The sequence below is a fragment of the Panthera leo genome, chromosome F2 (genome assembly GCF_018350215.1).
Source record: "Panthera leo isolate Ple1 chromosome F2, P.leo_Ple1_pat1.1, whole genome shotgun sequence".
Lineage (NCBI taxonomy): Eukaryota > Metazoa > Chordata > Mammalia > Carnivora > Felidae > Panthera > Panthera leo.
The window spans coordinates 39124163-39136774 of record NC_056695.1 but is presented as its reverse complement, the minus strand read 5'-3'; the positions used below and the strand labels follow the sequence as shown (position 1 = coordinate 39136774).

General features: G+C 41.4%; 1 protein-coding gene across 7 annotated transcripts in view; it reads left to right on the top strand.

Moving 5' to 3' along the window:
- The window catches only part of RUNX1T1 (RUNX1 partner transcriptional co-repressor 1), a 154531-nt gene that overhangs the window by 29246 nt on the left and 112673 nt on the right, over positions 1–12612 (top strand). The window contains exon 1 of one of the 7 annotated variants that reach the window (XM_042923322.1): positions 10590–10702. The exons of the other annotated variants lie outside the window; for them this stretch is intronic. Coding sequence (XP_042779256.1) covers positions 10696–10702 — 7 coding nt within the window. The 5' untranslated portion in view covers positions 10590–10695. Of the gene's footprint in view, positions 1–10589; positions 10703–12612 lie in introns of those variants that run through there. 7 annotated transcript variants of the gene reach the window in all.

The following is a 12612-nucleotide window of genomic DNA, read 5'->3' as shown; positions in this document are numbered from 1 at the left end:
TTTATGTAGTTCCAATTTGTAGGCATTATATGGGTTTCAGGAGCTACATTTGTATTTTTAAAAAGGGTGATTTTCTTAAGTTAATTTAAATGGTGCTGCACACCTTTAGATCCTGTTATTTTTATTAGGAAAAGAGGAAAGTGATTTTCTCAGGCAAAATTGCTGGTCTTTGAGAGCGTCTGCATTTATTTTTAGTTTCTCTTGGTCGTGTTCGAGGGGTCTGATAGCATTAATGGGCTTTACCCCACATGGAGCTTTGAGCTTATTGCAGCCTGCACACTGATCCCAGGTCAGTGTGATGCGTGAAATCAATTTATTTGAATCTCTTTGCCTCTATAGGAATTTGGCAGCATGCCAGTTGTTTTCATTTAATGTTCTTTGTGTTGAACACAGACAAGCAGGCACGCTTTTGTATTCCTCTCTCCTTTGGTCTCTGTCTCTTTCAGCCAATATTTTACTCTATGGATTTTGAGATGAAGGAAGAATATATTATTTATATGATTCTAATCATTGCTTAATGTGTTTGTGTGTGTGTGTGTGTGTGTATAAATGTACCACTTTCGTTTAAGGGATAATTTTTATGTTCCTGAGTTTTCATGGTGACTTTCTTTGTACACCAATAGAGTTTTGTTTCAGTGAGATTTTTGAAGAAGCATAATAACCCACATCATAAGTGGTATTTACTTTGCCACAATGTCCATTATCAAAACTGGAAAATAACAATGTTAATTGTTTAATTTGTGAACTGGACTGTCAAAATCATTTCTTGGGGAGCTTTTTAGAATTTGAAGATCTACACTTTAATCAACACATGCTAAGGAAAACAGGCTTATTATTTGGGTCCTATTTTCTTTGAATAACCAATCTTCATTAAGACACCAGGGTTTGGCATAGATGTGCCGTATATGAATTTTTATGAGGTTCTTGCCTTCGGTTAATTGTTTTGCTTTTGAAAATTTGGGGGGTAGTGCCCGGGAACAGCCACAGCACAGAGGTTTTTATTACAAATAGACTCAGACCTTTCTGTGGATGTTTTTGTAGGGAGGATTTGTTTCTGGGTCAGCTTTAGGAAGAGGTGGAGAAGGAAACGAGAGAGAGTGAGAGGCGAATGTTGTGTTGATGCCCGGGGCAGTTCTTGCGGAAGTTGATATGCAGAACCGTGGAGCCACAGCTTCAGGGTCAGGCTCATACCCCGAGCCCTGCTTCCTTGTTTAATTACCTGAAGAGCAAAACAGTCAGCCTGAGAGTGTGTGAAAACCCAGTATCTCTCGCAGCCGCCTGGCGCTCTGACATCCTGCAAGGCCAGCCCTGTCTGTCCGCCAGCGTCAGGCTGGCTCCCGCCCTGGGTTCCTTTCTTTCTGGAGGCATTGTGTGCAAGAGGGTTTGGTCAGGAATTTGAGGTTCCTGCCAGTGCTGTGTCCCTGCTCTCTCCTTCTGAGCTATACCCACAGATACACTTCATTTTTTTTTTTTTTTAACAGATTTAAAAATTGGGCTCTTTCATTTCATCCTCCGGCCTTGCTCTGAAGCATGATCTCTGTCAACGGCGACAGCTATTAACCAGTGGAGCACTGGGCTTAGTTAGCGTGTCCCTATTTTCCTGATTCCTGGTATATGCTGTCCTACGTGTGTTGCCTTTTTAGGTCAGACTCACTCGTAGCTCAGCGTGGAACTTGTAGTTCAGAGGTTGTTTTGATGAGGCAGTTTTAGAATCTTCATCTGTCCATGAGCATTGTCCATCTTGAAGCGAAGGTGCTAGAACTTTTAAGGTTGGGTTTTTTTTTTTCCTGTCCTTGGAATTTGAATATGGACTTGAACATTTGCTGTGGGAAGAGCCACACCCTTTGATGAAGCTGGGGGTGGCGAGAAATAATATTTGGACAGCGATGTGTGGCCAGTTTGAGGATCGTATAGGATAAATATTCTGAGGAATGCTTGGAGATGGAGGCATTTGGGAGATCCCCAGAGTATAACAAGATGTTATCGCACCAAGAGGAAATCCAGCAGGTTCTTTATCCACAGTGTGGGCTGATGAAATGTCCGCATGGTGGGTGGGGGAGCAAAGGTGGTGGTGGGGGGGTGGTTTCCTGCAAAGGGAGGGGAAAGTGTGACTACACATGCAGTGATTTGGTTTTCCCAACTACTTCGTGCGGATTCTGTCATGCAGACTGAAGGGCATTTACCCTTTAGAAGATGCACTCACGTGCGTGCCATAATGATACATCTTGGCCGTGCATGCGCACGACCGTGGCTCCGGGGAATTGATTCCATTCTTTGCAAAGAAGAAAGGAATTGGACTCTGTAGGGAAGAGTTGGGTAGGAATGATTCTAAAAACTTCTTTTTTTTTTTTTCTTTTCATATTGTATTTGTGGAGATAGTGTCCAACCTTTATGTGTTTGTATACCACTCCAGTGAAAAGTATATGATCATTTAAATCGTTGGATTAGCCCCGTGCGGCTTGTGAGGGAGCTGGCATCACCATGGTCTGTTACGCACCAGCATAGACAGCTCTCTCGGAAGTGTTATGTGTATCCTCGGGCATGTGCGTGTTTATTTATGTATCCGCCTGGTGCATTTCTTTCAGAGGATTTCTCTTTTCAACGTCAATGTAAATAGGAAGAAAGAAAATATATAAATACATTTTAAGCCACACTCCACATTCCTAACCCGTGTCCCCCTGCACGTGACAGACCCTGGGCGCCCCCTCCTTTCAAGCTCTGTCACTTTTTGGTCGTTCTATCCAACTGGAGCTTTCTTAAATGCAAGTAACATTAGTGCCATTTGCAGCATTAAGCCTTGGCAGCAGAGGGTGTATAATGTGAGAAAAACTTGGAGGACTCCGAAAAGTGAATGGAGAAGACTTGTGCTTTGCAGGTGGCGTCAGGAATCACAGGAGAAAATGCGAATAAGAAAGCGGGGTTGGTGCCTTGCGTGGAGTGTGCTCTGGAAGGTGTGGAGTGAAATGGCAAGGAAAAAAATAGATCTGTGGGAGAAGAAATTGGGAGGAGGTGAATAACTCTAGAAAAAAGAAGGGGAAAAAATCCATATTCTCTTAGTAGCTGTGGGCTTGTGTCAGGAACGAAAACAGGACGTTTTGCTCTAATGGATAAAAAAAAGTCACAGTATCCCGAAATTTTAATAAGATTTCGGTACATGCAATTAGGAATAATCTTATAAAAAGTCAGTGAGAAGTTAAAGTTCCAGACAGAGTAAAGGAATTGAGCTGAGATTCATAGGTTTTAGCTCCTGTTTCGTGGGTTTCAGGATATATAGCATTAAATTCTATTCTGCCTGGTCTTGTGTGGGGAAGGGGGATGCATGATGAAACCCAGTAGGGTCAGAGTAAAACACTAATTAAAAAATGTACCTTGGTGAAAAAGCAGATATACTGCGCTGGGTAATATTTGAACACATCAAGCAGTTTTGGAATGAAAATTTGTAATGGAATGCACGGTAGCAAAAAATCATTTTTGAGAACGTTTGCATTTGTTTACCAATGTGGCAAATTAGTGTGTGTGTGCATAGATTTTGATAATTTGCAATGTGGAGAGATAAGAAGTGGAGAGTTTGTTAGGGGTAAAAAAAAAAAAAGTCATGTGAAAAAAGAACGTGATGAAAAAAATTCTGGGACTTTTTTTTATTGCTGTGTATTTGCTCCACCTGGTGGATTTTGTTGAAAGTGTCTTAATCCATGTTAATGAAATGGATACCCTTTATACAATTTATAGGAAAATGAATCTTTTGTTTTATTTTTGTTGTGTAAAATGGTTCAATTCCTTTCTAGGTCAAAACACTTACCTGTCTTTTGTTCAGTTCTTCCATTGCACTGAAAGTAATATTTATTGTTTTTTCTTTTTTTTTTTCTGGTTCAAGATGTAATATGTGCTCATTTTAGAAGATTTGGAAAACAGAAACATTTAAAAAGGAAAATAAGCATGATTTGTAATTTCACCATCCAGAATCATTGCATTGTTTTTAAGAAGAGATGTGATCAGAAGAGAACCAGTTTGCTTTTACATTTATCTAAAGATACGTGGAATGTTAAATATTATGCCAAAGTATCATGATGATGATTATAATTATTTTTGGACAAATGCTGCCCTTAGAATTCCCAGGTTCCAAAAAAAAAAAAAAAAAGTCAAGCATTTAGCAGGAACTGCTTTTATTAAGCTGCATGTGTACAGAAGGCAAAGGTAGTGGAGATTAAGGGTGCCTCATAAATTCATAGGGCTGCTCCTGGGGGTGGTGAGATCTGTTGTTCCCTGGGCTTACACAGATTGCTTTCTTTGGAAATCTTAAGGATTCAGTTGTGCTTTGATCATCTTATTGTTTTCCTTAGGTTATTCTTTTTTTCTCCTTTCGACTCTAACAGCTCTGTAACAGAAGGTGAAGTTTTGAAAACAGTGTCTCCATATGCAAGGGATTTGGAGACCTTTTTATTGTCTTTAAAATTGTCATTCATAGTCCTCATTAGCATTTATTGTTGCAAGCGTACAAGCAGAAAATGTGAAATTGGTATGTCATGAATAGCCCCACAGAGCTCTCGAGCCCTCCGATTTTGCCTGCAGTGTGGTGTGGGCTGGGCTTTGAGGGAAAGCTGTCCAGATGGCTGCCTGCACGGAGCCGAGCGGCGGGTTTTGTCTCTGGTGCTGGGAGGAGGGGAAGTGCACTGGAGCGTAAGCCAGAACCCTTGCGTTTTAACAAAACTAACTCGCCATTAGTCAGGATGGGGAGGTGGTGACATTGAAACAAAGGTTTTCCATATAGTGTTACAGTCCTTGTCAGACGGATAAGGGATGGGCAGTTGGGGTGTCTTGTAGATTCTCCGAGTGATTTGCGTAGCTAAAAAAAAAAAAAAAAAAAAATAGGAGGAAAGTAGAGGTGGTAACTTACTTGCAGGTTTGCACGCAAGTGTGTACTTCCTAAGATTGATTGCTTTTATATGAAAATGCTCATATTTGAAAAGACAGAGTTAATGTAGCTAGTGTTCAGCCTTGTGGATTACCAAGGAAGTGTTTTCCTGTAAAAATTTTAAAATGATTTAACCCCTTGCTGGTGCCTGTGGAGTAATTTGTATTTAATGGTATTAGTTGGGCTTGAGGTTTGCATGTAAATAATATAGCATCCAAGGAATGCAAATGCTACTAAATCTGTTGTAGCCTTTCAGACCGTTTTGGAATATTTGGCATCAAAAGTCAAAAGTTGTTGGTAGGAAAGAATTACAATATACTGTGATGTTTTAAAGGCGTTGGCCCTGTCAGAGACAATTTCTAGTAATTGCAAATATAAACTTGCTTTATTTCTAGCAAGTGATATCTTAAACGGATTTCTTTTTGCAGAAGCACACATACATGTGCCCTACATACTCAAATTACTAATACACATCTTTTCATTCCTATGTAGAGAATACTTCACCCAGAGTTAAGAGTCCAATACGTTGCTTGAAAAATTGTTGGAATGATATAAGGAACATTTTATTCTGTAGACATTGAGGATTGGGGGGGGGGGAAATCATAGAGACTGTTTGGCTTAGCAGTTCAGGAAATCGTTACCATAGAAAAATGCGTTATGATTGGAGTGTTCAGATTACAGTTCTAAGGCACGTTATTAACTCATTCTCATTGATGGAGATAACAAAACTCAAAGTGACCCGAGTCCTTGAGTTTGACATGTCATAGGTGAAGGGAAGGGGTCATGACTTCTAGTTCTCCACCTGCCACTTGCCCTGGTAGATGAGGATTTCTCAACAGACCATGCAGCATGTTCTCTATGGGACGCTGTGTCGTATGGTGCTTTGACATCTAGTTGCAAATGATCCAGGCAGTGAATCTTTTCTGCCTCTGTGATGTCTGTTATAATCACCTATGAAGACAAGCTTCCTCCATCCAGCATGCTTTCTTTTGCTTGATTCCATCTTACTGCTAGCACTTAGGCCCTCTTAGACCCGAATCACCCTTGACCCCGTGATGTTTGCACACCCTTCCAATTCTCAAGATGGTGGTCATGTCCCCTGCTCCTTTGTCATTTAAGTGAAGTTCTTGCGAGCCCTTCTGTGGGCTGGCTGAACGTTGAGGCGCCAACGCTTGCCAGTCATTTCCCCGAAAGGAAATATTTGAGGGAAATAGCGTGAATGTGCCTGGTTGTTTACAACAGACGTTTATAGAAAAGGAGTTAAAGCAACAGATAACCTCTTACCTTTATGGAATACTTCAGCGAACTTTTTAACTTAATTTTTTTTTTTTCCCACCCCACTCATTTCTTTGTCACTGGCCATATCTTATGTTGTAGCCTAACTCAGACATAAACCAGTTGGCTTTCTTGCAGAGTATAATTGGCTTTACCTTGTCAGAAGACAATCTACCATGGCTTTTATTTAATACAGTTTCACGTGTCTTTCAGTGGCAGAAACAAATTAATGTACATTTTTATTAGGTGTTGTATCTATTTAATTGACTGTCAAAGTGATGAGAAGTTAGGAAATCATCCAAAAGAGAGGTCCATCTCCCTTAGCCCAACAGCTCACACATTAGGTAGGTTTGCCCTGTCAGTGGGATGCCTTTAGAAAACACTAATAGCTTCCAGCTGGGTGGAAAATCAAAACCTTTGGGGTCTGACAAAACTAGCAGATTTGAATTTGAAAGCAGAGCTAATGCCTCCATTTTATTTTTTACCACTCGCCCATAAAACATTATTTTCCAATATGTCAGCCTCATTTGGTGGCCAGTGGTCTGAAATTGAAAGTGGAACAAGCAAGCGGAGAAATCTGGACATTAGCGAGTCCGCCCTTTCAAGCTGGTGTGCCACTTTGTGGAAGGGTCTCCCCTAAGAGCAGGGGGGTCTTAATGACCATTCATCAATGCTCGTTGGCTGATCATTGAGTGCCTTCTCATTCAGTTTATCAAGTCTTGCACATAAAAAGTCAGAATAAGCCTTATTCAGCTTTGTTAAAGCCAACTAGGAGTAAAATGCTCCATTTGAACCCATTTTGCCCTTGTTTTTTCACTTTGTTAATGCAGCCCTGCTTAAATGAGTGCCTTTATTGGGTCGGTTAGAATATCTGAAACTATTAATTCTCTTGTATTGAATAGCTGGTGGCAGGCCAGAGCAGATGGGGTAGGAAAGTATTTGGTTGGGTGTATTGCTTTCAATTAGGATCAATGAGGTTTCAGCTCCTTTGAATTAACTCACTTAATACCCACTGTGTGAAGTCACAGTGTATCACAGCAGCCCGTTAGAAGCAGAGGGGAGAGTTGAGAAGACCTGTGGAAGACCTCTAACTGGCATTGGCCCATCACCAGTGTAGAGAGCTCTCATGAACTGCTGACGGCTTCAGTAGACTCATATAGTCCCCATTGGTAAGTCAGGCTCGAACAAAGGAAAAATCTGCACTATAGGGCCGGTCTGTCTTCGAAATAAGTGATAGATACCTGAGAGGAATGCCGTAAATACCCTAATGCCTTCCGAGTGAAGGATCTCGGTTTATTGTCAAAAACCAATTGATGTATTTGGGGTGGGGGTGGGGGCGCGGAGAGCCTGGCATTAGGTTGTTGACTCAGTTTACCGGTTCGGAAAGTGATTGTTTAGATGCCTCCAAAAAATCACCCTAACAGTGCTCTGTGTTCTTAATTAAAAGACGTGCATTAACTGACATGGCTCTCCTGAGGAAGTGTGCGATTGGTCAGCAATGTAGTCTTTATTATTGTCTTGAATATATGTTAGGGTTTTTTCTGTTTTTAAGTTTGTTTGTTTGTTTGTTTGTTTGTTTGTTTATTTATTTATTTATTTATTTATTTATTTATTTTAGTAATCTCTACACCCAGCATGGGGCTCGAACTCACAACCCTGAGATCAAGAGTCACGTGCTCTTCTGGCTGAGCCAGCCAAGTGCCCCTATTTTCAGTTTTAAAAGTATGTTTCCTAATGGTGATGCAAGACGGTGTTTTTGTCCTGGAGAAAACTTAGTACATGTTCAGTGCATATTCTTTTTTTCCCCTTCACCAACATACATGCGTTCATCACGTTATTGATTGTCTATTTTTATTATACAGGTTGGAGGTTAGAGATCTTGGCTCTTTAAGCTTGCTCTTTCTTTCTTTCTTTTTTCTTTTATTAAAGGGAAAGTTATTTTGGTCTAAGTAACTATATAGAAGTACGTATCCCGGTCTCCCTGTTCAGGGATTAAAGCATAAGAGGAGGAGACTGGTTCCTTGAGAAAAGGCTGGACTCAGATGCGCACACATTCAGTTAGGCCCATTCCGCAGTCAGACTTCTAGGTGAGAATCTCCAGGGATCTGGGTTTTGTTGACGTGGATCAATTTAAAGTGGCAATTACTGTAGCCAGAGAACAGCTTAAAAAGCTTTTTTACACATAGAAAAGATACATAATCACGCGGCATATGGAAGTTCAGTGTTCTGAGCAGTGGTTTAGGACTTTGCGGTATACCAATATTAAGACCCAGTTTTAAACGTGGATATCATCCAGTTTTCTTAAAGTGTGTTGGATTTTCTATTCCAGAAATGATTCACCATGCATATTGATGAAAGTTGGGTCTCCCACTGTGAAAATGTTTTCTTTCTAACGTAGGTATAGTATTAAAAAAAATCAACGACACGTAGCATTGAGTGGCTTTAAAGAAATACTCTCTTTGGAAATGAACATCTACAGACTCAGGATGCTGGATTCCATAAAGGCCCTTATAGCAGGACTTAATTGATTATCACACTCGCGCCTGCTATAAAGCTTTCTGTCATAAGAATGTTTGAGCTTGGTGCTTAACTGTACTGAAATCCATTACACAGAACCTCATTACAAGTGACATCTAACTAAGATGAACAAAAAGATTGGCCTCATAAATAGGGTGCAGTATACTATTAGTGACAGAACAGAGTAATCATTATGAATTGTAGTCTTTTTACAAGTTGTCTCTGACAATGACGGATTTTTGAGGGGTTCACTAGATGAAGCCATGCTTCTTGGGTGCAGTATTTAGGGGCCGTAGACATTCTTATTGATTGACGCTGTTTACCAAAGATGATTTATTTTTAGTCTGTATAGGGTATGTGCATGTATGTGGGTGTACTTTGAATCAGGTTGCATGTGCTGTTGGGAAGAGGTGTAGGAAGGGTGAGTAGGTAGAAATCACAGTCACTGCCTCTTGTTTTCAGATGGGTTTTTGAGATCTCTTTGAGGCAGCAAGTAGGGGGGAAAAAACCAATCTGACAAGGGCTAAAAGCATAGAAGAAGCAAAGGGCACGTTGAAGATCGCAAGGGGATGGCAAGAGTTAAAGGGGATGCTCCTGTCCATCATATGCATTGAGCTTGCTGGCTGGGCAGAGGCTCCGGAGTAGAATTGTTTCTGTGTTTATAGTGGATTGACCATACTATGGAAAGGTAAAGCCTGAGGAATCTGTCTCATCCCGTGCCCTGTTGTTAAAACAAATACACACAGACCCAGGGAAGATTTGCAAGTGTTGAATTGAGGAAGAGTTTTAGAAGCGAACAGCATTTTCCTTCTGCCTGGCATTTTGTGTGTTTGGAAAAGGCATGCAAGGCGGGCAGGCGTGTGTTTCTCCTATGAGGCAAGGATGTTTTACAAAGGACTAAGGAGGGACCGCTGAGAGGAAAATAGCCAGCTTTAGATAAAGCACTGTAACAAAGGCTTGTAGTTTTATATATCATGGTGTCCATTAAAGCTTATGGGGAAGAGTCCATTGAACCTGGCTGGGTATGTGTTATTCATGGGAAGGATAAACATTTAAGGGTGTGCAAAAAATCAGAAATCAGGAGGATGTGATTGTTCAGCTTTTGAAAAGGCTTTACAGTGAAGATTTTGTTTTCATCTCCCATGGATCTCTATGCAAGGTAGAAGAGAGTAAGCTGAAAATGTTTGGAGCACATCAACGCAGGGATCCCAGGGGGTTAAAAGCACTCTAGTAAAATAAAAGTGGTCTGCTTCTGCTTCTAAAAAGTGTTCTATTTTATACATACTACTGAGAAGCTGACAAAGGGAATGATTCGGATACTTTGTTCAGTAGGATAAACTGGCACAAAATACAAAGTCTTAAAAAAATGTTTTTATACTGTTTTGGATTTCCAGTTCAATAAACAAGCTTTGAGGTTGGTGCCTACGTCGGTTTTTAAATAGAGTTTCCAATTATGGCTGTTAACATGAGAGGATGGAAGGGGAGCGTTTCATTGTGAGCAGTGGTAGGGGGCCCGTCTACTTTCCATTCTTTTGGCAAAATAAGGGTTAACTTGTAACGGGATGGGGGTGGTGATGAATGAATTATTCAGCATTTAGCTTATCATTCTGCATTTTACTTTCTGTTCTTTGGTGCTCTGGAACTTGCCCAGAGAGGTACAGTGGGTAAGGGGAGGTAGGGGTTGCGATACTTTGCACACACATCCCTGTCATTGTTCTGCCTGAGGAGACAGGGCTGGGTTCAAGGCCACATGTGCTCCTGTCATCATCCACATTTCTGCTCCAAGTGCAATCCGGAGTGTCAGCTCTCCATCTGTCTCCGCCTGGCAGGCGCACGCGCCCAGCACCCTGCCTCGGGCTATGCCGCCCCAGCCCCTTCTGACGGCCCTCCTCTCTCTGCCGGCGCTCATTCCAGAACAGGAGGCATGAGCCCCGATCGCGCTTGATTTTAGGAGAGAGTCACTTTCCGTGTGGACGCTGGATTCAACAAGGATGCCTGGTGAGTTCGCCCTGCTCTGCTTTCTTTCTCTGATTTTGAAATGAAGAAAGCTTACTTTTTATTATGCATGGAAAATACCTTCTGCCCCACGTAATTTACATAGGCGGGGGGGGAGGCGGGGGGGGGCGGTGACAGAGGTGAGGAGGGGAAGGTGGCATAAGGAGAGCCATCGAGATCTAGATACAGGGGCACAGGGTGTGAAGGCTTTGCTTTCGGAATTTGGGAGGTGTGTTTTAAAGGCTGAGGGGAAAGTACAGCCACATTGAGCCCAAGTAAGAAGTATCGCTTCTGTTACGGATTTTGTGACTGTCATCTGTACCTTGTATCCTGGACATTTCATCGGTGGAGAGAGTTTTCAGATTGTGGCAGAATCCTGGGATAAGGTCTCTTTAAAAAGCTGTTTATGTCAGAGAAAGTGAAGGGAGCTTTGGAACTGCAAACGATTTCAGTCTTGCCTTAAATCACAGTCCTTAGATGTCATAAGGCAAATAATTGAAATCGATTCATTAAAAATAAAAAGTCTGCTAGATTACTGAAGCTGTTGTGGTCCTGGAAATTTAGTGTATGTCAGTTTCCTCTGAAGCATGTTATCTTTGGAGCCTCGAGTGTCTCCGTGATGGTGGCCAGTGAAGTCTCTGCTTACGGAGAGAGAAGGCTGGGGGCGGGGGGGAGGGGGGAGCCTGATGGAGAATGGGTTGTTTCTTGCTCTTCTCAAGAACTGTCTGGATTGCCTACCTACTCTGGATGAACCTACTTTGAGCAGCCTGTCCCCAGCTAAAAAAGACAGGGCAGGGAGAGATCCTCCAGCTGGCTGATTTGTGCAGATTATTTGGGTAGGACAGGCAGAAGAGACTGTGCTTGGTCACAGAGTTTGTACACCTCACAGATGGTGTTTTGAAACATTATCTGCCAGTTTTCTGCAACCACAGTTGTGTGTAGGTATTGCCAGTTGTTTGAAGAATGTTTTCCCCTTCAGGATGTGTCTTGTAGTCCTCTTCATTATTGATCTCTGTGCAGAAAGGATGCATTTGTGACAGAAGTGCACTTTTTCATTAGTTCAGTAGACAAGGAGTGTATGTAGCTGAAATATGGGGAAAATCAATTTACAGAAAGACAATGACTGAGGTCTTTGAAAGGTCATTTTAACTCTTTAAGCTCTCATCTTGATTTATATGCACCGCACAACTAAAGATGCAATGTGCGTTGGGTAAGTGATAGGGAATCGGTGTGAAAAAGTATTTGTGTGGATTTCTTTTTTTCCTTATTCCGCCAGAATATTGTAGCACAGTTTCCTCTGATTCTTGTGTCATACCTTGAGTCGTCTTTGTGTCTGTGCTCTTAATATATAGTGCGTGATCTGACTTACCAGCATTTTGAAGAGTCTATGTTTTGTTTTGGTTAAAACCCTTTAATAGCCCAAAGCCATTTGTAAGCGATAATAGGTGAGAGAGATTAGTTAGGACCCTTGCCAGCCCCGACTGCTTACGTGCTTCCATGATTTTAAAGTCATCTTCAAAGCATCCTTATTGCAAATACATTGAACTATAAAGTTTTAGGATCACCGATAAGTTTGTTTCAGTGTTAAGTCGTTAATATCTGACTGGTTCTAAAGCAGTAGCCTGAAGAGTGGCAGTGTTTCTCACTCTCTCTCTCTCATCAACTGTGTTAGAAAACCTTGTACTTGGATGCAGAGAATATATTAACAGCTGTGACTATAAGCATGTGCCAGAATGGCGATACTTGAGCAGATCTGACACTTGGCTATTTTTGACACCCATCTGCACTTTTTAAACTCTCCTAACGGATGGACTGCCTCTTAATATGTTTTTAGCATATTTTCGTCCATACATATGTACTTATATTAATGGACAGTTTTAACCATCTGGGACAGATTTTATATTTTTAAATAA